Source organism: Ascaphus truei, chromosome 3 (genome assembly GCF_040206685.1).
Source record: "Ascaphus truei isolate aAscTru1 chromosome 3, aAscTru1.hap1, whole genome shotgun sequence".
Classification (NCBI taxonomy): Eukaryota; Metazoa; Chordata; class Amphibia; order Anura; family Ascaphidae; genus Ascaphus; species Ascaphus truei.
Genome location: NC_134485.1, coordinates 283858252 through 283884866, shown reverse-complemented (window position 1 = coordinate 283884866; position 26615 = coordinate 283858252). Strand labels below are relative to the sequence as shown.

Here is a 26615-nt window from a genome sequence, read left to right as displayed (position 1 = left end):
GCATACAGTGTGACGGCTGGGTGAGGGAGAAAGGTAGAGCACTCCTGCACTGTGCCTGTCCCTGCTCTTCATAATCTCGGTGGGGGGTGCAAATGGGGGTTAGAGGGAACAGACGCACTTCAGCTATAGCATAGCACCACTTAGTAAATTTGGCACACAATCTGTCCTTCTTTTCGATCTCTGTTTTATTGTTGAAAAGGCAGATTTATGGTTTGCAAATAGCACTTTGTTATTAATTATCTAACACAGAAAAGTTGATTTTTACATACAGTACTACACAGGCAAAGCAACGGAGTGATTTATGTATATTTGTTTGTCAACAGAAACAGAAACTCACAATGAATTCTACCCTGTGCCACCTCCATACAGCGTAGCAACCACTCTTCCAACTTATGATGAAGCGGAGAAGGCCAAAGCTGCCGCAATGGCAGCTGCGGCTGCAGAAGCCGCACAAAGAGTAAGCACTGATCATTTTATACATATTTATGATGGTTTGTTACATTATTATTTTTTATGCATCTTTAAAAAAAAAATGTATGCACGCACACACACACACACACACACACACACACACACACACACACACACACACACACACACACACACACACACACACACACACACACACACACACACACACACACACACACACCTTTTCTTCCCCGAGAATAAATATAGTTGCAATGAAAGCAGCACTGCCTGGAATTTTTTTTTATTTACATAATCTAAAAAGGTATTGGTAATGTCATTGCAACGTCTTATCTTTAAAGTAGCAATCCAGTCAAACATGAACATTTCTATTTGTTTTAATTAATGGGTGCCTAGGAGCAGAACAATGCTACTTTCACTTCTCGGGACCCCACGGCTCACGAGATGTTTAATTGTAGGTTCCCAATGCACTTTCATTTTTTTATTTTCTTTAAATATTATGCTGTGGACATCCTATAGGAAGCTGCAATATCACGCACCTGTGTTTTGGGCCTTTTTTTTTTATTTCATGCGATGGGAAGAGGACACTGTATCTGGGGTCCCTGTACCTGGAAATAGCATGGTTCAACTCCAGAGCAATCCACCTTCTCCCCCCTCCCCTGGTTTGGAATCCTGTTAACCTTGTTAAACCTGTTAAAGCAGCAATATCGTCCAAAATAGAAACAGATATTTTTTTTTAACATGCAGCAGCATTAAACGGTGATACCATAACTTGGATTTAGAAGCGTGTACCTCCTTGTCCAATGGTGGTATCTATCAACTACAGTATATGTTATGTTTTGTATTGCAACATACCTTTTACCATGTATGTAAAAAAAGAGAATTATTGTTGTGGCTGTAATGTTAAGTTATAGTGTACTTAATAGATCTAATGTCCAATTCAGGGGAACACACCTTTTTTTGTATTTTCAGACTTTAAAAGTGCACTATATACTTGTAGAAACTGTTTGAATTAATGGGCATTACATAATGTACATTATTGACCAGCATGTAATGTTGTCCTTTTAATGTTGTACTGTTGCTCTAATTTACTGAATGTTTTAGGCATTTAGTATCCTTCATACTTATATCGTATGATATGACAATACCTGTACTGTCACAACAGTGTTAAAAATAATCCTAACTAAACAGGTTTAGAAACCTCCAAATACATTTTAATCATATGATGGCATCTACACAACAATTAAATCCTATGTAAAGTAGGCATTTGAAACACACCAACATTGTTGGATGCAGATTATATAATGACTAACGCCAAAGGAGTTTGAGTTTTGTCACCTGACCTTTTTTTGTTTACTGTTTAATTACTGGAATGAGCAGTTAATTTCATATAACAAATTAAAAAGAAGTGGTTGACATCATGACTCGTGAGGGTGGTATGATTGAAACGAGGGAGTAATGTGTAGAAGATGGGGGAAGCAGGGTACAGATGTGAAGGAGGACATACTTTAGGGAAAGTGAGAGAAGGACATGTTAATTTGATTTGTCCTGTCCAAGCTGTGCCAAAAGGGCATACAAACTGACAAAAATTAAAGTTGAAATAAAGGGAAAACACTGTCGCATAATATATTCTGTGTAGCTCAGAAGCCTAGCTCCAAATAGGCAGCAACATATATACTGTACTGTATGTCATGTTTAGTATATTCTAGTACGGACTGGTTGGGTGTTTACACAACACAGATGAAATAACTTAGTGATTCCAAAGTTACAGATATCAGTGCATATTTAAAGGTCAGTCGCCACTTTTTTATTTTTGTAAAGGTGATACCACAATAATTGACAGTGCACACTTCGACACTTACTCTATAAACTGCAATGGCACTGATCCAGAGCTATTGCACTGAAAGCCCCATCGAAGGACTGGCCGTGGCTTAACTCTTACTCCAGCTGAGAGATGTAGATGTCGTATTGTAGATGATTTGGCATTGTTACAGGAACAAGCTAAACTTTTTCTACAGTAGTAAACATTCCACAGTAATAAATGATTATTCCCTTTGTTACTAGAAAGCTATTTGTGCTGCTTCACCTATGCCTACTCATTTGGGGCAGCAGTTGTAGGTTTTTTTGTTTGTTTTTGATCCACTTATATGGGAGATAATTATCATGTGACAGGTAGTGGAAGTAGTAGGACAGGTTTTATGATGCACCGGTAGCACGCTTTTAGCGAGGAGCAAGTAACATTATCTCCAGGTACCTCCTTTACTAAATAATTACTATCTGTACTTTATTGGGAATGTCTGAAATTCTACTGTTGCATGTATAGCGCTATGCACAAATACAGCAGAATTGCAAACATGAATTCTAAATTCCATGCCATAATTTGCACTTTATCGCCTTAGAGATTTTTGCCACGTTTTCCTCAGATATTACTATATGTATATTAATGTGAACTGTATTACAAATGTCTAGTGAAAGCCCTATCAAAGTATAACAAGTTGTACAGATTTGATAACAATTGGCCACTATACAATGGTGTTTCGGTGTAGGTTGTGATACTTTTTAGAGACATTTGGGTCAAAAGCTCTCTACACTAATTTCATCTATGAAGAATGTTGGTACCCTAAAAGGTATCACAACCTAAAACAAATCTGCATTTCTTCAGGATCAGTGTCTTATACAGCATAGCTGTGAGCATGTGACTTGTATATGTGACCAGAGTTAATACACACAGCTAAACTAGCAAACTCTCCTACACCTGTGCATTGGTCCCTCGAATTAATATGGTCTACCCGCACTCTGTCACAATATCTACCTTTAATCCTCCGCCACCTCCAACGAAATATCAAATATAATTCATTTGCAGAGTTTCTATTCCCTGTTTATTATGAAAACGATGTACTTATCACACACACCTGCTGTAGCAAAATGTATCCGAAAATATAGATTACTCTCTTGTAGCATGCAACAGTTCAATCAGAACCCAAATAATTTCTTATTAAAGTTTAGCTTTAATATACAAAAAGTACAGGGCTTGGGTTACAGGAAAAAATTACAAGAAACTTACAGTATAAAATGTGGAAGATAAATGGGCAGTCTTTAAAACCTTGTTAGAAAAGCAACACTTATCAGTGTATACCCTTGGGTAACAAGTGTAAAAGAAACAAGTCTAAACCAATGTGGCTAAATAAACAGGTCGGGGAGGAAATGGAAAAGAGGCAGGCATTTAGATTCTTAAAGTCAGAAGGGACGGATGCATCGTATCAGAATTACAAGGAATGTAACAAAAGTTGCTAAAGCGCAATCAAATAAGCAAAAAAATGTAAATAAAAAAAGAATTGCAACAGAAAAAAAGAATAACTCTAAAAAGTTATTCAAGTACCGTAATAACAACAATTAGAAAAGATTGTTTTGAAGATACTTTTATAATATTCTGTTTGTCTCACGGGGTTGGCTAAGATTGCCCATGATAATACAACTCTACTGTGTAATCAGCCCGTGTCTGTGATTGGCTCCTTTTGGAGACTCTTGTAAAATCACAGGTGATTCCTCCACCTTTCTCACATTGATTCAATGTGAGGTGTTGGTGATCTGCCAGGCCCTCTGAGGACATGCGCAGAGACAAACAGGTATTTAAGCCATTATTGCAAGTTTGTTATTAACTCTTTGCAAAGCACTACCCAGTGCGAAACGCGTCAGAGGGACTGTTCGTGAATCTCCATTTTTATCCATGTGGCAATAAAGGGTGTTTTTTAGCCCAATTTTTGCCCTCCAGCCCACGGTTTGTTTTTCTTGGAGTAGTGCATCGTCTTCCTCGTTCTACAGCACATCGCGGCAGGGAGCACGCCTACACTTACCTTCAATGGCTACCTATTTCATGAGTTGTACATTTCTTCTCTTCAATCAAGTGATATGAGACTTTGAGTGTTTGGGTTGCTATAGTGGTGTGTACACAAGTTGTTGCTGGCGACTGTGAGACGGGATCTCGCAGGCTCTGAACTCTGCTGGCTTGTGCAGTCCTGTTCACATTCACACCGGGGCCAACCATACACCTAGGAAACTCACGATATTAATAAATCCCATTAGGTGACTGAGATTAAACATATCATTGGTTTATATGCTTCAAGGGTAGCCACACAGAAAGAGGTAACATACAATTCCTTTGAACTTTTGAACTTCAAGTATATGCTTTTTTTCTGGTTGCTGTGGATCTTGTTGGCATCGACCCATGAATTCATATCCATTCAACACTGGAAATTAATAAAGGGGGTGGGAAATCTGACTTGAGAAGGTGCTAGCTAATTAAGTTTCTTTTACATTAGAAAAGAGATGTGTAAGAGGGTATATGATAACTATATACAAATATATTCGTTGCAATACAATGCGCTTTTAAATGAACTATTCTTTTCAAAGGCAGTAGAAACGATACAGGGTCATTCCTTAAGGTTGGAGGAAAGGAAATTTCACCAGCAACAAAGGAAAGGGTTCTTTACAGTAAGGGCAGTTAAAATGTGGAATTCATTACCCATGCAGACTGTGATGGCAGATACAATAGATATCTTCAAAAAAAGGTTGGACATCTTTTTAGAAAGGTATTCGGGGATATACCAAATAAGTAAACATGGGAAGAATGTTGATCCAGGGAGAAATCTAATCCTATTATTCGAGTCAGGAAGGAATTTAATTTTCCCCTTATGAGACAGAATTGGATGATTCACTGGGGTTGTTTTCATTTGACTTCCTCTGGATCAAAATACTGTAGATACAAATATAGAATAAGTATCTGTGGTCTAAATTTAGCATAGTTTGAACTTGATGGCATGTCGTTGTTGGTTTTTTCCCCCCAACCTCATCTACTATGTAACTATATACAAATGCAGACCATTTCTTAAAATTAAAAAATAAATAGATTCTAACTTAGGCAATAACATAACAGAACACTGGTCAGATCTTTTCCCCAAGAGGTCATGGATCGGAATATAAGAATTCACGTATCTTCTTGACATCATACATCATGATTTCTAATTCATAATTCAAATGGGTGACTTTTATACAAAACCTTTTAATTGAAACTCACTGAAAACATACTTTCAGGTTGTGTCCTCAACCCACCCCTTTTCATCCATCAGCTCCATGACAGTTTTACGACTGAAGTAAGAAAAAAACCTTCAGTTTTGCTTTTAAACTTTCCTGAATGTAGAAATCCGCTCGTGACGTTATTTCTATAATATGTAGAATGGCACCTTCACTGTCACGTTTTTATAGTTAATAGGCAAGTGTATTTGCCAACGCACCTTATCGTTTTGCATGAGAACCAGATATACATCCTTTGCACCTCATAATACTGAAATGTTTGGCATCATTTCATTCATCTCATTGCAACTGTTAGGCCTCGGCCATGTTAACTGCTTGCTGGCGGAAGCGTGCTGAGGCGCGCTCCCGCTCAGCACTGAGCCCCTACAGCCGCAATTAGAGCGGCTTTAGTAGGGGCTCACCTGCGCTTCCGCGCGCTTGCGGAAGCGCAGGTCTTGGGGGAATTTAAAAATCCCCCGCTTGCCGGCGAGACAGGCCGGTCACGTGAGCAGTTCGCCCAATGAGGGCGAACCAGCTCCGTGACGTCACTGGTCCGCCCCCGGCCAGTGACGCGCCCGCCCCCGGCCTGCCCCCTGAAGGCCCGCTGACGGCGCGTGCAGTAAACAACCGCAATGCCAGGGAAAGCACCCACTTTCCCTGCGCCTCAGCGCGCAAGCAGGCAGCATGGACTCGGCCTTACAAATATCTATTTGTTGTTGTGTATTGCTGTGAGGCCCAGGATATTTCCCATTTAATAAATGTACACACTTTTTGGAATACCTTCTGAGCCCCACCCTCTGGTATTTGCAGATCCTCTTTAGGAATCTCTCTTTCAAAATACAAAAAAGAGGGGTTTCATTTATTTCTGTTAAACGATTTGCGACGCCAAATTTCCTGAAACCCAAATTTTGACTTAAGATGACCGTAGTCCTGTAAAACAGCGGTGCACAACCCATTCGTCGCAATGAACTCTGCGAGGGTCACTGCTTCTGAATGGGACAATGCAGAATTAATCTTCTGACTGAAACTACAGAAACTAACTTGCATTACTGCAGCAGCAGCCCATCTCTCTCCTCCCCAGCTGCAGCAGCAGCCACATGCAGTCTTCACTCGGTTCAGTCAGCCTGAATGACGACATTGATGGCCAAATATGGGCATATCCATATTCTCGCTTCTACAACGTCATCCAGGCTGATTGGACGGAGCCGGAGAGACTGCTTCTGACTGCTGCAGGTGCTGGGGAGACGGAGAGAGATGGGCTGCTGCTGCTACAGTGCAAGTTTGTTTCTGTAGTTTCGGCCAGAAGGTTAAGGCTGCAGGGACCCACACAGAGTTAATACTTATGTTTTTGAGGCCGCGGTTTGGGGGCTTTCGTAGTGGACAATTATATTTAGGGGTTGCGGCTAAAAAAAAGGTTGTTTACCACTACAATAAAACATACAAAATTAGATTTGGTCAGGGGTTTAAACAGACCATAAAACCAATTCTTGTATTTGCAAATAGTCTTTAAGTCAACATTAACCTGTTAGACTGTAAGCTCCCCGGAGCAGGGACTCCTCTTCCTTAATGTTACTTTTATGTCTAAAGCACTTATTCCCATGATCTGTTATTTATATTATCTATTATTTATTTGATTACCACATGTATTACTACTGTGAAGCGCTATGTACATTAATGGCGCTATATAAATAAAGACATACAATACAATACAACCTCATGTGCCAGATTGATTGATTAAAATACTGAAAATATCATGATGATATCTTGATAACCAATAAGGCTACGTGTACAAGAGATCAAAATGAACCACGTAACCTCCCAATGTTAATCTTATGGAATATTGATGAATAAATTATGGTGCTTCCATGTGAACCTATTAATTGCAAACAAACAGAAAACTGCAGGCATGAAGAGAGAGAGACCCTGGAATGAGCAGTTCACTTTTTGGAGCAAACCGCCGGGGTCAACATAAAAGATTTAACTTTTAGTATCATTTACAGGTAAGAAATATATCCAAATACTTAAGATAACATTAAGTGAATTCATTAAAGGTGAGAGCGAGGAAGCTGAAGTAGTCCCACAAATTTTTTGTCCACCTCAGGATTATTATAATTGTTCAAACCCAAAGGGTAAAACTCTTGTCAATTTATCCTGTTGATTCAGATGAAAGGAGAACTAAAGTAATCCTCTTTTTATTGCTGTATGCAATGCAAGGCCAGAAGTAGATCATTCACATTTATAGCTTGCACCATATTGAAACCTGAAATGAGATCAGTCTCTGTAGATAGTGTCTAATTACAAGGTATCATAAAGTATCCATAACCCTGATTAAAGCAAAATAGCACTGCAGTCAGTTGTATCCAGCATTTATACAGCAGACGCTTTAGATACACACAGTGTTAGTTCGTATCTAATAGTGAGTAGCGTTTTTACGGAACAATGGTTAAAACAGCAATACTGTACTACTTTCCAACTTTTTTTTTTTTTTATATGTAAAGCATGTGACAATGTATAAGTCTGCATTCTTACCTAAGCTGGCAGTCGTTTGGTGCTCCTGTTATAAATCTGTCAAATTCCTGATTGTGTGCCTAACATAATGGCTGCTTCAGTCAGTGTAGCACAGCCGCTACAATGTATCCTTATATTACTAAAGTAACATCTATTGTTGCAGTTTACAGCTCAAACTGCTGGGCACATTTGCAACAAATTATCCCAAACAGGACGTTTGGGAGGTGGATTAGAACCTGCTATAGAAATCAATGGATGCTTTAAAAATGGCATTGAGTTGAATAAAAACAGAAAAGTCACTATCTAATATTACAGAACTGATTTATTAAAAAACTAGCAACAACAAAAACCCCATGAGATTTCACGTTTTGCTGCTTTAATTGGGTTCCTGGCTAGCCCTCTCCTAAAACAGATGATAGAAATATCTCAGAATAGCCATTAGCCAAGTTAATCGATAAGTAATGTGTCTAGCGTCTTGCTGCTGACTGCACGTAATTTCGCTACAATCGTACTCAATCCGAACTATCTTGGAACCCGTTTAAAACTCTACTCTTTCCCGTCACTGCTTCTAGTAGTTTCTACTATACGATGTACCTGTATGTAAACATTTTACACACTAACCCTTTTTAATTATATATTTTTTTAATAGAAATTGCAGTGGACCTATGACTTTTATTTAGTGTCTTAGGTTTCCAAGTTTTGTGGACACCAGTGAAAACGAATATACCAACATCCCAGTGGTTGCCAACTTTTGTTATATTGTGCACCCCTTGCTTACCAGACCATCATTAACAAAACTGTTTGACCAATACCAGGCAGCATAGTGCCCTGAGATCATTGGGGGAACACATGCTTAATAATGCACCAAACAAAACTTCAGTGTCTGCCGAGAGCATGGGTGGTATAGCTTTCAAAGTCACACTCCACAATGCCTTGCCGCTGTGGATGCAAAAACATTCTGCGGAGCGACTGACAGTTATGCTACCCACGCTAAGGTGCAGTTTGGGGCCTTAGTGCGCAGTCCCCACACCGGCTCAGGAACCCATTACAGACTCTGTTGGTGAACCCCTTGGAGACACCTCACAGACCCCTAGGGGTAACCAACCCCCCTGTTATAAATCACTGCCATATTGCATAATTTCACTAACTTTCATTACATCAACTTTCCTAAGAATATATCTGTTAATTGTAGTATGTTTGCAAACTCTCTCAAGTAGTGTTAATTCTTTATTTATTTTCCTTTCATGTATCCTTTATTCAGCTAAAATATAGAAACGGGTAAATACTACCATTTGTGAAATGCTAATGAAATGTTGGCACACACTCACTGATAAGTATGCATTTGTAGGAAAGAAGGGACAAGGTGCTTTTATACTTCAAGCCCTTCCTTGTGCAGTAGTTGATAAAACACACCACCCACCTTCTTCTAGGTCGGAATGGTAATCCTGGTATAATGCAAGCCCTAGAATATTAAAGCCTTTTTAAGTCCTACATTGGTGTACACTGAAAAAATCAAGATGGATGCCAGAGTCAACCAATAAGAAGCCACAATGTCATGCCCTGATGGCACTGCTTCATACTGGAGGAGACTGACACTGTGTCCCTGTTGATTTTAGGCATTCGATTTTAAATTTGTTTTTGTATTGCTCCTTTAAACAAGCAACATTGATCACATGATCAGGCAATAACCTAGTTTTGCTCCTGCTAGGAAGAATTGCTTTTCAGACTTTATACTTTTGAGTCCTACTGTACTATCTAATTTTGGACAGCGTTGCTCTCCCATTATGCATAAAAACCTTTGACTGTACAGTGGAAGTGATATAAAGAAAATTCTGTTCTATAAAACAGTTTTTTTCTGTTCAATGGAAATACTGTAGCCTACCTTTTTGTGTGTTTCTTTAGTGTTCATGGGGTCTGACAGGGTAATTTATTAGGTCTTTTATATTTCATCTTCTGGGTGCTTTATCCTGCTAGAAGTATCACGGAATTAAACTTGTTTATCAGATGCAGTAGTGAATGCAAGTCTGCCACCTGTAACCTTTTGTACTCTTTTTGTAAACAGTGTCTTGGCAGGACATTGGGAGGGAGCCACTCTTCGGGTTCTGTCAGTCCATACACATCGATCCCCACAACAGCAAGCTGGTGAACCATAGCAAGCTGGTGAACCACAGCCAGCTTCAGCAATAATGCAAGCCCAGTGACATTTTAGTTATCATCTGCATTCTTCTTGAATACTAGCTTTGTATTGCTTCTTTGTGACTCTGTTTCATCTGTTTTGTTTCTTGGAAACGTCAGCAATTTAACCTGAAAGCTGCCGCTTTCTCACACAGATAATCAAGCCTCGTAGGGTAGAATCCATGCATCAGTAGATTAATATTTCAAGAGCATGGGTAGATGTGGATGGGGCAATTGCATTAACATTTGAAATTTTAAGCTGTGAAACCCTTAGGATTTTCACATATTTCAAATCTAAAATGTTATTAGATCTTAATTCAAGACCTAATAATAGATTAAAGATAACCTGATTCGGGGCGCTTGCGCGACGGACAAGGGTATGGAGGCATAAGTGAATAGCTCCGTGCCGCGCTCAACGAAGAATACATTAAAAATACCCCAAACCTCACAAAATCTACATAAAACCTCTAGACATCACCGCATAAACATCCCAGGATGGCCCCAAAGAAGCCAGCAAGTCAAAAAAAGCAAAAGCTGGCCGATGTCAGGGCATACTTTGGAGGAGCAGGCGCGAGTGAGAGAGCAGGAGAAATGGCGCCGGCTTCAACTCCAGATACCGTCACGGAACAAGAGGGGGACGGGGAAGGAATAAGCAGTCAATCCCTTCTCCCAGTACGGCGCTGCGACTTCGAAAGACGTTATAATGATTTAAAATCCCCACTGCAGGCGGAAATTAAGGAGGTCAAAAGAGACGTGGTGAAGCTGTGGACCAGAATAGATGACCTGGAAAATAAAGTGGATCTCACCATCAAAGCAGGAAAAAAATACGGAGAAGAAGACAGGCGACTTGCAGAGGCAAATAGATTAACTAAAAGCGGCAAGAAGATGCAGAAAACCGCGACAGGCGGAATAACATCCGAATCAGGGGGGTCTCCGAGGAGGTGGGGGACTGCGAAGAATTCACTGCGCGCTGGCTGGAATCCCTGCTGCCGGACTGTGGCAAGGAGGCTCTGGCCATGGACCGTTGCCATAGAGCCCTCCGCTCCCGACCGGGTCAAAACGAACAGCCGCGGGACATTATTATCCGGCTGCATTTCTACACTACCAGGGAGGCAGTCTTATGCCAGACAAGGGCCCTGCCATTTGTCGAATTCGAAAATAATAAAAAGCTCATTTTCCAAGATTTGTCCCCCGTAACCCTATTGAGGCGTCGCAGCCTGCTGCCGGTCACTAAAGTTCTGCGCGAGCAGAACGTGCGGTACCGATGGACCTTCCCGTTTGGGTTGCTGGTGGCGCGGAATGGGAGGTCCATCACGATGAAAGAACCTGCAGAGGGGCCGGAGTTCCTAGCCAAACTAGGCCTGAAGGGTGCCCCTGTAAGGGCAGCGGATGAGGCAGACACACTGGAGCCCGAATGGAACGGAGGAGCGGGCTCACCAAAGTCCAAGGGGAGCAAGCGGTGAAGGACTACAATAGGCACGATAATGGCTCACACAAAGTTAAAAGTTGTTCAGTTAAATCCAGAGAAAAGTTGCCTGCCTGTGAGTTATGGGATCTTCCCACTTGGGAAAGCATGGCATCTGGAATGCCCCGGTGGAAGGGAAAAGTGGAAGCCCCCGGATGATTCCCGAAAACCCCCCATCAATCAGCACAGTTCGCGACAGCTCCTGGTAAAGAAAAGAGAGAAACTCACCTTTTGATTCCGGTCCTGGAGGTTGCGAGAAGATGGCGGGCGAAATGGCGCTCTTCGCGATCCAGCGTGCGGCGCAGAACCAGGAAGAGGTAAAAAGGCGGGAGGAGAGAGCGCGCTCCATCCTCCTCGAGGCAGCAGACAATCCAAAATGGCGACGACTTCCGGTTTCCGGCGGCCATCACATGGAGCCGTACAGAGAGACGCCATCTTGATTGGGGCAGCTGATGTCACAAGCAGGCGGTAGCGCACCGGCGAGCGTCAGCTGGGAGAGGAAAGCACCACTTAGGAGCCCAACCTGGCGCTGGACACAGAGAAAGCAGCGGAAGGAAAGGGGGAGGTTTAGAAGGACGGAGGGTCAGGGGGTGGGTAGGGTTTGACAGCGGGCCGCCCAAGGAGAATGAGGCAGATCAGTACGGAAGACAGGGGAGGCCAGAGAAGAGAGGCGATGGAAGAGGGGAGGGAGGGAAGCGACAGAGGGGATAAGAAAGACAGGGGAGAAGGATAAAAGGAGGGGGCCTAGAGAGAGACATGGGGGCAGAGGAGATAAGAGCGCATAGGTTTGAAGAGGATGGGGCAGAGGATAGGCAAGGTAGAAGCACGCTGTAGGGGCAGGTGGAGTTAAATAGAGGTGAAGGTTAGAGCTCATACAGGCAAGTTAAGGCAACTATGGTTATGGTTGTATGTTTAAAGGGTTAAGTGGGGTATAGAGAGAGCGCGGGCACGGGGTGGTGAGGGAGCTTCACGCCTCGGGGTCGGCATGTGCTGCAGATGGGGCCAAGGGAGGTGGGTCCCCCTGGGTTCCGTTAAAGTCCTTTGGGGGGTAAGGGAGGGTCGTGGTCAGGAGGCCACAGGAGCCGCCACCCCAAAGGCGCTGGACTTGGCTACAGGACGGGGAGGCCCTGGAGCCGAGGACATATTGTTCTTTTTGTGCATGTACTTATGTGATGTTTTTCCTTTTGTGTTCCCTAATGGTCTTTCCCTCTGTGTCACACCCCGCCATCCCACACCCCCTCCCCCTTCCCATGTGCAACCAAGGCAGGAGACGGTGAAAATAGAGAAGTCGGAGCCATGAATAGCGCACCGCCGCTGAAGAACAGAACAGCCCGGAAATGCACCGATAGAGAGTCGCCTCGAGTTAAGCACAATGAATAAAGAGATCAGGTGCATTTCCCATAATGTCAAAGGCTTTAATAGCCCCGCAAAACGTAAGTTGGCCCTTAAAGATTACAAATGACACAAAGTTGACATTCTCTTTCTCCAAGAGACCCACTTTTCCAAAGTTAGCTTTCCCAAATTTTTAGACAAGGACTTTAGCACAGTACACCTAGCATCAGCAAAAGAAGAAAAGCGAGGGGTAGCCATAGCAATTCACAATAGAATATCGTTTAAGCTAGAAAAGAAGGTAGTGGACACAGAGGGCAGATTCCTTATTCTCGTAGGATCCGTACAGGGCCAGGCCCTTACACTGGCATCAATATATGCACCATGCAAGCCAGCTGCAGGATTTTTTCCCTTTTCTTCCGGAAACTGCAGAAGGAGGCAAAGGGAAATATGATTGTGACAGGGGACCTGAACAGGACGTTAAACCCTAAGCTTGACCGTTGCACAGCACCAAATCCCCCCCTCAGACAGGACGTACTAAACATTACCCAAGGACTACGAGACTGCCAGCTAGTCGATATCTGGAGGGAGCAACACCCACAGATCAAATGCTACACTTTTTACTCCCACCCCCATAACCGCTATAGTCGGATAGATTACTTCCTTGTGTCCAATAGACTGGTTCCAGTGGTCTGCCATTCGGGAATACACGACATTTCGTGGTCAGACCACGCACCTATAGAGCTGCGGTGCACACTAAACTTACTAGACAGGCCGGGAGCGGGCTGGAGACTAAATGAGCTGTTGTTAAAAATTCCAAAAATTGAGACAGAGGTCGCAGACAAGATCAAGGAATATTTCACAGAGAACGAGGGTAGTGTGTCATCACACGCCACTTTGTGGGAGGCCCATAAGGCTACCCTCAGGGGATCTCTTATGTGGCTAGCCGCTAGATGCAAAAGAGAGCAAGAGAGCCAGATCAAAGAGTTGCAGGAGAAATTGGCATCCCTCAAAGCAACGCATAAAAGCTCCAAAAATGACTCTGCCCTTAAACAAATTTTAGATACCAAACGACAGTTAAATATACGATTGGCTTCCCAGGCTGAAAAGGAGATGAGCTGGACTAAGCGCAGGTTTTTTGAGAAGGCGAACAAGCCGGACACTCTCTTAGCTAATAGACTAAGAAACAAAATACCAAATTACCACATTCAATCTATTCGCACGCAGGGTGGGGAACTTACCTCGAGTCCTAAGCGGATCGTAGAGGAATTTAAAAACTACTATGAAACGCTCTACGATGGAGGTAAGGTCATACACAATCAGAGAACGAGGGACAATCTCCGAGAATTTTTAAAAGAGGCGAAATTGCCGACATTGGACAGAGCGGAGAGAGAGGCGTTACAGAAAGACTTCTCTTTAGAAGAGTTAACGGAAGTTGTAAAGTCCCTTAAGCCAGCCAAGGCGCCCTGTCCAGATGGCTTCTCAAACCTCTAGTACAAAAAATATGTGAAAATTCTAGCCCTGCATATGCTGAAACTCTTTAATTCGGTCTTGCTAGGGGCCTCGTTCCCAGCTCAGATGCTTCAGGCGTCTATCTCTCTGATCCATAAACCTGGAAAGGACCCGGCGGACTGTAAGAGCTACCGGACCATCTCTTTGATAAATACGGAATTTAAATTTTTTCTCTAAGCTTATATCTAATAGAGTGGGTATCGTCCTTCCCAGGTTGATACATCCAGATCAGGTGGGGTTTATCGGAGGAAGGCAAGCGGCAGACAATACCAGACGAATAATCGATTTGATTGATCTGGCTCAAAAGCAAAATATTCCGTCAATGGTATTAAGTCTGGACGCGGAAAAAGCCTTCGATAGGATCGACTGGCCCTACCTAAGGGGGACGCTATAGACATTTGGCTTTGAAGGACGTCTATTGGGAGCCATTATGGCACTGTACGAGGGGCCGGCGGCAAGGGTGCGACACCAGGGGTTCCCATCTGAACAGTTCCAAATTCGCAGTGGCACGAGGCAGGGATGCCCGTTGTCCCCCTTGTTGTTCGCCCTCTGTATAGAACCCTGGGCGGCACATCTGAGAATCAACCCGGATATTTCGGGAATAACATTAAAAGAGCAGTCACATAAAGTGGCGCTGTACGCGGATGATGTGATCCTGACATTATCCAAACCTCTCACCTCTCTGTTTTTTCAACTCTAGGGAAGTTTAACCAAATTTCGGGGTTCAAAATTAATCAGACCAAGTCGGAAGCCCTCAATCTAAATTTACCTAAACCAGTGGAAAAACTAATTGGACTAAACTTTAACTTTAAATGGCAGCCCTCCACGATCAAATACCTAGGGGTATATCTAACTAAAGATTACAAAGCCTTATATAAGGCACATTATCCCAGGTTGTTTAAGACTCTACGAGAGGATCTCAGGAGATGGGCGGAGTGTGGCATCTCCTGGATAGGTAGAATTCATAGCGTAAAAATGAATCTCCTTCCGCGGGTGCTATACCTTTTCCAGGCCCTCCCGATCCCCCTGCCAAAGGAGGAGATCCTCTCGCTGCAGTCCGCAATAACGAAGTTTATCTGGAATAAAAGGGCCCAAGAATTAGAAAAGATATCTTGAGGAGGCCGACCTCAAGAGGAGGGCTGGGGGTGCCTTGCTTGCTCGCCTACTACGAAGCGGCCCAGCTAACGCAGATTCTGCAGTGGCACGCCGACCCGACTCTCCGGAGATGGGTGGCGCTTGAGAGAGAGAGTGCTGCGCACCCTTAGAGCTGCGAAACCTAATCTGGCTACCCAAGATAAGCCGGTCCAAAATGCGGACACCTCTGCAGGCCATGCTGAGTTCCTTAAAGTTTGGGAGGCCACCAAATTTAGATGTTCTCTAACAACACAAAACTCCTTGATGACCCCAATTTGGGATAACCCGGACTTCGCTCCAGGCATGGATAGTTTTAATTTTTCAAAGTGGATTCAGTCAGGGTATCTCCGACTAAAAGATCTGGAAGGAAGAAAATTTGTCAAAACCTTTGACCATATCAAAGAGGAAAAAAATATTCCTAACGCTGAATTCTTTAGATACCTACAGGTCAGGGCATTCTATAAAAAGGCCCTTATTCGGCCCCGGAGAACAAATTTAGAGCGGCTGTGTTCAAGAGGAACGGACGCGAGGGGACTAACCTCTAGAATGTACAAGGAAGTGATCTGCCCCGGGACAGAAGACGAGCCCAGACTTAGCTACATGAGACAGTGGGAAGCGGATTTAGGGGAGACCCTAGAGGACGAGGACTGGGATAGGATCCTGCAGGCGGCAGCTAAAAGCTCTATCTGTACCACGTTAAAGGAGAACGCATATAAAGTCCTGATGCGCTGGTACTACACCCCAACAAAACTATCTAAATTTGTCAGAGGCTATTCTCCTCTCTGCCCCAAGCAGTGTGGAGAAAGAGTGGACCTGCGCCACATGCTTTGGTCGTGCACGAAGGTGGCTCCGATTCGGCCGGAAATTAAGGAGTGGCTACAGCAGCTGATAGGTGTGGAGATCCCCCTTGACCCATGGCTGTTCCTACTGGGCAGGCGGGTCCGGGGGCTCTCGAACGCAACTCATAAATTAATTACACATTTTGCCACTGCCACCAGATGTGAGATCGCAGCATTGTGGAAGCAACCAGATATCCCAATTGTACCCAGAATCAGAAACAGAATTTGGTTTGTTTGCCGGATGGAACAGTTGACAAGTCTGGTTAACGACACTGGCTCAAATTTTCTAAAAGTCTGGTCGCCAAGGTCGCCCCCTCCACATCCCTCCCCTCCCCAGCTTCCCTGAGGTCCTGTCTCCCTGTCTGTCTTGTGAGTCCTGTCGGTCAGTTTCTTGTTTTTGTCGGCGGGTGGAGTAGAAAACGTGGTGGTCCTTTGTAAGCCAATGGGTTGTGTTACCATATATGTAATGTATCACCCAATAAAATAAAAGTTATAAAAAAAAAAAGATAACCTGATTCAACAAATTACACCAAAACATGATACGTTTGAAACATTTATTTATCACAAATGATTCAAAATTCAATATCCATGTGTGAAAAATGAAGTGAACCTTTAGATTCACTACCTGGGGACACCCCCTTGAGCAGCAACTAAAAGTTTCCTGTAACTGCTAGTCAATCTCTACGTCAGTTTTGAGGAATTTTGGCCCATTCCTCCTTACAGAACTGCTTCAACTCAGTGACATTTGAGGGCTTCCTTGCATGGATAGCTCGCTTCAAGTTCTGCCACATTTCGATGGGGTTTAGGTTGGGACTTTGAATAGGCCATTGTAAAATGTGACATTTCTTCTTCTGCACCGATTCTTTTGTAGATGTACTTGTATGTTTTGGATCATTGCCTTGCTGCATGGCACACTTTCGCTTCAGCTCACAGACGGATAGTCTGACATTCTCCTCTAGAATCTTCTGATACAATGCAGAATTTATGGTTGTGTCAATGATGGCCAACCGTCCTGAGGCAGCAAAGCAGCCCAAAACCATCACACACCCCCACCATGTTTGACGGTTGGGGTGAGGTTCTTCTGTTCAAATGCATTGTTTGGTTTTCGCCTAACATAACTTTTCTCATTGAGGCCAAAAAGTTCTATCTTTGACTCGTCTGTCCAGAGAACATTGTTCCAGAAGTCTTGTGGATCATCTATGTTCTCTTTGGTGAACTTCAGATGGGCAGCAATGTTCTTTTTAGAGAGCAGTGGGTTCCTCCTGGCTATTCTTCCATGAACACCATTCTTGTTCAGTCTTTTCTGATAGCCGAGTCAGGAATACTCACATTAGCCTAGGCGAGAGTGGCCTGCAGATCCTTGGATGTTACTCTGGGGTTCTTTGTGACTTTCTGGATGAGTTGCCGGTTTGTTCATAGAGAGATTTTGGTGGGATGACTGTTTCTGGGTAGAGTGATGGTGGTCTGGAACTTTTTCTATTTGTAGACTCAGTCTCAGTGGATTAGTAGAGCCCCAAATCCTTAGAAATTGTTTTTGTAGCTGTTTCTAGACTGATGAACATCAATAACTGTTTTTCTGAGGTCCTCAGAGATTTCTTTTGATCGTGACATGACTTGTTTCCACACACCTATATGATGACCAAACTCACAAAGTTTCTGATCTTTGAATAGGGTGGGGCCTCCTAAACTCAAACCTGAAGATCTACCTGATTATTTAAACACCTGATTCTAATTATCCCCTTAAATTTAGCTGATTAAAATAGTCTCTCTTACTTTTGCACATACCCTGACTCTTAATTACTCATTGTTTGTCTAATTCAAACATCATTTTGTTTCAAAAGACATGGAATTGGTTAATATAAACCCTGTTGGATTTTTAAGAAAAATAAATAAACATGGGATTTTTAAGAAAGCACTATTTAAAATATTTGTCTTGACGATTATAAGAACCCTAGCTTGTAAAAATGAATAATACTAGTGATGTGCTGGTCACGTTCCAAAAATTTACTACTGTACATGGTTATTTTGTCACAAATTACAGTCTTTACCTGCTGGGATGTGCTTGCAAATTATGGTACAGCTTAACCCCGTTATAGCGCGGTCCTCGGGGGTCCGCCGGAGGGGGAAAGCTGAGAACTCTCCCAGCATTCCCAGACCCGGTGGGGCAGTGGCAACAGCACGCAGCACTTACCCGGCATCTGGCAGCTCTTCTCCCTGTCTCTGCTTCCTGCTTCTGCTTCAGTCTTGCGAGTGCAAGCTCCCTTAAAGAGACAGTGCGTCTCTGTGTGTGTGTGTGTGTATTTGACTGTGATACTGTGTGTGTGTGGGCAGTGTGTGCGTGTGGGCAGTGTGTGCGTGTGGGCAGTGTGTGCGTGTGGGCTGTGTGTGCGTGTGGGCTGTGTGTGCGTGTGGGCTGTGCGTGTATGCAGTGGGCTGTGCGTGTATGCAGTGGGCTGTGCGTGTATGCAGTGGGCTGTGTGGGCTGTGCGTGTATGCAGTGGGCTGTGCGTGTATGCAGTGTGCAGTGTGCAGTGTGCTGTGCGTGTGTGTGTAAATTTTTTTAATTTTTTTAAAATTCGGGGTCCACGCTCAAACCGCGTTATAGCGGATCGCACTATAACAGGGTTGAGCTGTACTTACTAATTCGGTTCCATCTTTTGATGACCTTTGGAAAACAGCTGTGTCTTGGGATGAAGTAACTCATAACTAGTTATGTTATGAAATTTGATACACATTTTATGCCTTCACAAAACTGAAAACAATAGCACTCAAGAAATAACTAAAAATAAAGAACTATTGCCTCAAAACATCTCCAAAATATCAATTTTATTCGATAAAACAGGACGATGGTGCTCACACAGGAGATCATGAAATATACAGAGGCAGCGGCCGTTATTCGAACATTTACCTGGGTAAATTTAGCGTTATGCCGCGTGGTGTTGCGAGATGTTCCGTTGAAGACATAATAGCCCATCGGATTAACACTGCAGGTGTCCCTGCTGTGTGAGTCCTACCGGGATTGCCTGTCTGTGAGAGACGTGCAGTAAGAGGGCTGAATCAGTCACTCTAACTGCGTGCCTCTCACAGGTGATCGCGGGGATTTTATTTAATTTTAAGCATTACAGTAATGTAGCAGGGCGTCTCCAGAGCTGAACCGCATTGATTTCAGGTCCGGGGACCCCCTACTTCTCGAGATACAGGCCCCGTTATGGGGTGCCGGTATCGCCTATGCATGGAAAAGTCTCGCTTCACGTGATCAGGACATTTCCATGCATAGGAGATACCGGCACCCCATAACGGGGCCTGTATCACGGGAAGCAGGGTGTCCCCGGACAGGAAACCAACACAATTCTGCTCCGGAGACCCCCTGCTCATCTACAATAGTCATACATTTAAATTAAAATATGGTGTAAGCACCAATACACAACCCACCTCCTGTGCCCCCACATAAAACCAATATTTATTTTTATAGACACAGGATTAATACCACAGGCTGGCAGGGGTCCCTGGGTGGTCCCCATGGCTCCCTGCAGGCGCCACAGTGCACCCTGCGGGGTTCCCACGGGTGTCTGGAGGTCCCCAGGTCATCCCCACAACTGTCTGGGGGCCCTCAAGTTGTTCCCACGGGTGTCTGGGAGCCCTCATGTGGTCCCTACGGGTCCCCCACAGCTGTGAGGCTCCCTGTCCCTCCCCGCAGGTGTACGTGGGTCCTCATGTGGTCCCCGTGGGTCCCCGCTTGCCTGCGGTACCATTCCTGTATTTAAAAATAAACATAGCCTACTTTTCAATAAATACACCTAGAACAACCACCCACCCAACAAACACATAAAGTACAGTAATGGGCAAAATAACCGTTATCCAGATATGGATAATAGATCATTTGCCCATTATTAAACACAACATTAGCCAAGCAGCATAAATAAAGTAACTAAAAACCGTTCTACTTACCTCTTCCAATATGAAGGGCGTCCTCGTCCGCATACTGCAGGGCCATGTCCCCCGTTGCCAGAAAGCATACATAATAAATACAATCTAATGGCTTTTAATCACCATAGCGGTTAATTACCGCTACAGTAATTAAGGGTTTATCCCACCCTGCCCCGCTACCCACCCGGGAGGCCTAGCCACTATACCTACCCATACCCATTGATTGATTGATTGTTATAGTAGTACATTATACCCATATAATATAGGCATAAGCTACTATAGCAGTCAATGATCACCCTAATACAAAAGCCTGAATGTCCAAAATACACAATAATAAAATCTATACAACAAGCACTTACACACCCAAACTGGAAAATTAAAAGCAATATGCAATCAATCAATTACCTAAATAAAACCCCTAGCCAACCAATCAATTAAATAAATCACACCACTAGCCAATCAATTAAATAAATCACACCACTAGCCAAAAAATAATAATTTAATAGCTAAAAGAACTAACCAACACAACAATTAATTAATACAACACTAGACAGCACCAATTAAAACCAGTATCCAACAAAATACATAAATAAAAATACAAAACAATCTGAAATTTTTTTTCTAAACAATAAAAATACATAGAAAATATAACAGTCAATAGAAGAAATGCATTTGCCAAAATTTGCATTGGCTATTACTGTATTCATCTGTACCCTAAACAGGCACAGATTAATACATTAGCAGTCAATGGGCAATGAAAAACATAAAGAAAAATCCAATGAAAAAAACCTGTAAAAATAAAAGTACATACATTCAGTATTTCTCTTACCTTAAGAAGTGTTGGCCCTCCGAATTCTGGGGAATCAGGAAGCTCTCGTCAGGTGACGTCACGAAGCACAATCCAACGCCATCCACGATGAAGATCGTGGCCAGATAACAAAATTCGTCTTTATTTCATCTATCTTACTCTTCTTCTTTCTTCATCTGTGACTATTTCTTTAATTTCTTTATCTTCTGTCTTTATCTTCAGTCTTCATCTGTCAATCCCCCATGTTAAATCCACGATGTTGACACGTCGGCTTCTTGAGCTCAAATGAGCCGTCATGGCCTGTGACGTCACATTTGATTGGCAAATGGTTCTCACACCTGTGATTGACGGTGAGAATCATGTACTTTTTTTTTTTTTTCCTAAAGTCATGTAAAAGGGACTGAATCCAGCAAATCAGAATGGCTGTGCTTCATTTCCCTTTAACATGATGTCATCAAATCCATAATGGCTGCCCTCACGTGGTACTTCAGCCAATCAGATTGTGAGAACTAGAGCCCCAATCTGATTGGTTGTAGTAGACCATGTGACCGAGTAATTTGTGGGAAAGGATGTGACGTCATCCAAAGGGAGTCACATGGTCTGCTACAACCAATCAGATTTGGGGCTATATTTCTCACAATCTGATTGGCTGAAGTACCACGTGAGGGCAGCCATTTTGGATTTGGTGACGTCATGTTAAAGGGAAATGAAGCACAGCCATTGTGATTGGCTGGCTTCAGTCCCTTTTGCATGACGTCACCCAAAAAAAAAAAAGACACATGATTTTCACAGCCGTGAGAACCATTTGCCAATTAAATGTGACGTCATGGGCCATATTTAAGGCCATGACGGCTCATTTGAGCTCAAGAAGCAGACATGTCAACACCGTGGCTTTAATATGGGGCTATTGGATTGAAAGAAGAAGACAGAAGATAAAGAAATTAAAGAAATTGTCACAAATGAAGAAAGAAGAATTTTGTTACCTGGCCACGATCTTCTCAGTGGATGGCGTTGGATTGTGTTTCGTGACGTTAACTGACGAGAGCTTCCTGATTCGCCTGGATTCGGAGGGCCAACACTTCTAAAGGTACATTAAGAGAAATATTGAATGTATGTACTTTTATTTTTACAGGTTTTTTTTCAGTGGATTTGTCTTTGTTTTTCATTCCCCATTGACTGCTAATATATTAATCTGTGGGTACAGATGAATACAGTAATAGCCAATGCATTGTCTATTAAATTTTCTATGTATTTTTGTTTAGATTTAAAAAAAATTTGAATTGTGATGACTGTTGGCTACTGGTTTAAATTGTAAACAAATACCAAGTTGATACCTCACAAAGGAGAGGAGAGAAATCTAAAGTGTGGGGCAATCAAAGTAAAAATATCACAGATCAATTTATTGAAAAATACATAATCTAACAATATTAAAAACCGCTAAAAACAAAAAGACGACTCCCCAAGTAATTAACGGCCCAAATAAATACTCTGAAAGGCCGTAAATTAATCGATAACCTTGTGTCTCCAGGGAGTCCCCAGTCGGGAATTCTGAAGTCAGTCGCAGTATACCCGGGTATAATAAAGTGCAGTGTGCAACGGTAAACTGATATTGCCCAGATGAACATATGGCAGCCAGAATTTTTTTTTCTATTAATGTGTTGACAGTAATGGAGGCAAATAGCATAAGTCAGTGTTTTGTGAATACAAAAAATGATGGCAGTTTGATAGTCCAGAATAGTGAATCGTTAAACACTGAGCCGCATATCCACAGGCTTATGGAAACATCACACGGCATTCTGCAAACTGACATCCTAAGAGACAGGTAATGATTGCCAAGCGTCTGTGGAGTCCAACCACATAGGAACACCGTTTTACCAGATGCTTTGTCGGGTGTGGCTAGATGTGTCCTGCGTCATAAGTACATTCTCAGGTAATGACGTTGTCAACTTGAAAAAAACATATAAACAGACACCACAGAGGGGTTTAATTTTTCCTGAGCCGAAGATTTTTGTTGGTGGCTCCATATATACAAACATAATGTCCCACATCAACTATACCAGACATAGGTAATGATGGGATTTCAAAGCATAGGAATCCAGCAAATGAAGCAGGACACATCTATATGATAAATCTACAATTCTCAAAGACCAATACGGCTACTAGAACTTTGTATGAAAATGTTCAGCAGCACGTGGTAATACTATTAAAGTTAGGCACTGTAGGACTTTATGCACATACATTTTGGAATACCTTCTTTTACAGAAGAAATGGAAGTCTGTCTTTTTGTTCCGCCCATCACTATATTTTAATGTACAAACTACAATTTTCTTTTTGTTCAATGTTTATAGAAGATATCTTTTTCAGCAGCTCTTTTAAAATTAGTTTGTCACCTTTTTGGCCTTTTCAGTTGCATGTTCAATCCTACGTACTGTAGGACCAGTTTTAACTACCAGCAAAGATACATTTAACAGGTTAAAACTAGATGTTTGTCTTTTAGAAAAAAAAGTGCTTTTTAAATAAAAAATGTTTTTAATATGATCTTGTCAATGTTAATATTGTAGTTTGACGTTTAGAATGATGTTTACTTCCCTTTTCTCTTCCAGCCCTCCATGTCTGCGCATGACAAGATGGTAATGATATGGTCCTCTGTATAGTACAGATTTCTGACCTGTATAAGGTCTTAGAAGCCCCTCCTATGCCTCTCAGGTCAGTTGTCTGTGTCTTACACTAAAGGAGGACCTTGGTTACTTTCACTCTACAGAGCAGCTATTGTGCTGCCCTAGGCTTCCACTGGTGCAGGCGTTCAGCCATGTATCGCCTTCACCCTGCACTACCCCCCTCCAGGTGCCATTTATTACTCCTTGAGGCTGAGAGAATGTTCCAGGGGCAGGTGTAACGGACGTGCTCGCCACAAACCGGGACCGGACCGCGGGGCTGAGGTGGGGATGTGAATTCACCGACCTTAGGCCGCACAGCCGGTTCTGGATTGCGCAGTTCGTAGTCGTTCATAGCGGGGCCAGGGTTGGAGACAGTAGCAACATCGATATCCAAGCAGGGGTTCGGCAACGGGAAGTCAGGTGCGCTCCGCTTCAGCTTAGGAGCAGCAGCAGCAGCGCAGGAGTGGCCTCTGTGCGAGGAGCGGGAACGGCCCATGGTACCGGTTACTGCAAAGGGAGAAGGCAGACCAGAGTAGGCACACCGCAAGGCAGCACTGGCAAACCAGTGCTTCAGCACAGAAGTCCAAAACGGGCCTCTGCGAGTAGAGCGAGCAGCAGACCTCAGGACTCAGAAGGCAGGCCTCTGCTATGGGAAAGGCAGCAGGCCTCGGGGAACAGGGAGCTGAAGGATAATGCTGGGGATCCAACGCTTCAGCACAGAAACCAGGACATGGCCTCTGCAATGGACATTTACAGCAGGCCCCAGGAACAAAGAACAGGAACCAGATCTGGGAACAAGATACAAGAACAGGACGGCCAAACAGGCAGCTTGTTGCAAACACAGTTGCATCCTATGACAAAGTATTATGCTCGGCACTGATGCAGTGTGAGAGAATAGTATAAGAAGGCCAGCGGACCAATCACAGGAGAGAGGTATGAGAGCATTCCTCCAATGAGCGCACTGAGGCAGGACTGCAGTAATTGCATGCACAGGTGGAAGCTGCAATGAGAGGCAGCACATGTGCTATTGATTGCCAGAGGGAGACATTGTAAACTGCAGTGATCTGCAAGGCTAGAATCAAAGCCAGGAGCGGATTCCATACACAGGTTCTCTTCACGGTCTAGATAGTTTGGCCACCGGTGCTCGGTCACCGCCGGTGAGACACCTGGCCGCAGGGCACCCAACTGCATCAGACTTCGCAGCACAAAATGTCAATGCCGCGCCCAACCGCCTGCTCTGACAACAAACCATCTCAGATAACTGCAGTTTTAAATGTCCCGAGCAGTACATAATTGGCGGAATGGACGACCTAGGCAGTGTAGCGGTCCCGCGCAAAACATTTAAAGATTCTCTTATCGGAGCTGTCTTGTTGGGTCCAAGAGTGCGCCACGGGACATTGACATTTTGCGCGCCCTATGAAGCAGAATCTGACTTCTCTGGTTCGTATTCGGAGCGTGAAGGTATGTCAGACCTATACCTCCACTCTTCCTCAGTAGTGTAAGCTGTCAGAGAAGAGCATGCCAGCTTTTATCTTGACAGTTTAGACGAGCTTATTAATGAAATGTCATCGACTCTTGTGCTACCAGAAGAAAAAGATCTAGGATAGGATTTTCTGTTGATAAAAGAAGAAAACCAAAACCTTTCTGGTCCATGAGTTATTAAAAGATTTAGTATCGTGCAATTCGAAATGCCTGGACTGAAAGTGGCGACAATTAAGTTTAATTGCATGTACCCATTCACAACAAGATGAAGATTGTTTCAATCCACCCAGAGTCACAGTATCTATACTGACTAGGAGGATGACTATCCCCCTAGACGAGACAGCGTCTTTCAGGAATCCTATAGTCAAGATAATAGATGGTCTGGCAAAAAGATTGTATTTGAAATTAGGAGCTTCCCTCAAGTCCATGGTTGTATCATCCTCCCTGGTAAGAGCAATGACGATCTTGTTCTCCACCGTTCAGAAAGCAATAGATACAAATAGTGCAGTCCTTTTTATAATAGTATTTCTATCATGTTGGATTCATTGGATATCATGCGATGCTTCATTGGACACAATCAAATTGCTCGTTGGATCCTCTGCAATGTCTTTAGCCACGCAGAGAGATCTCTGACTCAAACTCTGGTCTGCAGACGTTTCGTCAAAGAACAAGTTGATGCCTGTCTTACCTAGGAAAAGCGCTTTTTGGCCCATAGCTGGAGACCATAATCGCCAGAATCATGGAATTGGGGGTTGCTGGCAGTGGCAAAGGAACCATCTTTCCTCAATATAGATAACATAATTTTACTAAGTCATCCAGAGGTTACAGGCAGTCCTCTTTGGAGGTTACAGGTCTTTTAAAGGACCAAGACCAATTGCCAGCAAGAAGGTAGGATGTCGAGGTTCACTGGCAGAGGAAGACAGTCAATCCTTTTCCAGAAATGCCTTTCTGAAATTCCCCTCAATTGCTTATCCCCTTCTTGAACACAGTTGCACTTGGGACAGATTAAAGTGTTTCAAGGAGATTTGGATCCAATCAACAACCAGTTGCTGAGCACTCCAAGTCGTCATGAGTGGTTATGCCACAGAATTTTTAAAGACACCCCTGCATTCAAGATTCCTTCAACCGTCCATGCCCCAAGATCCTCAGAAATTACAATCTCTTTATCAGTGCTTAAGAGATCTAGTGAAACATCAGGTGATCTTAGAGGTACCCATGGATCAGAAGGGTCAAGGTTCTAATCTACCCTCTTTCTGGTACCAAGGAAAGAGGGATCCTTT

General features: G+C 43.3%; 1 protein-coding gene across 3 annotated transcripts in view; it reads left to right on the top strand.

The window, feature by feature from the left end:
* Positions 1-26615, top strand: part of NDFIP2 (Nedd4 family interacting protein 2) — an 82929-nt gene that overhangs the window by 29148 nt on the left and 27166 nt on the right. For 2 of the 3 annotated variants that reach the window (XM_075590876.1, XM_075590877.1), the window contains exon 3: positions 324-457. In XM_075590876.1, the coding sequence (XP_075446991.1) occupies positions 324-457 (134 nt within the window). Of the gene's footprint in view, positions 1-323; positions 458-23799; positions 23827-26615 lie in introns of all 3 variants that reach the window. The other variant, XM_075590875.1, reaches the window with a different exon arrangement.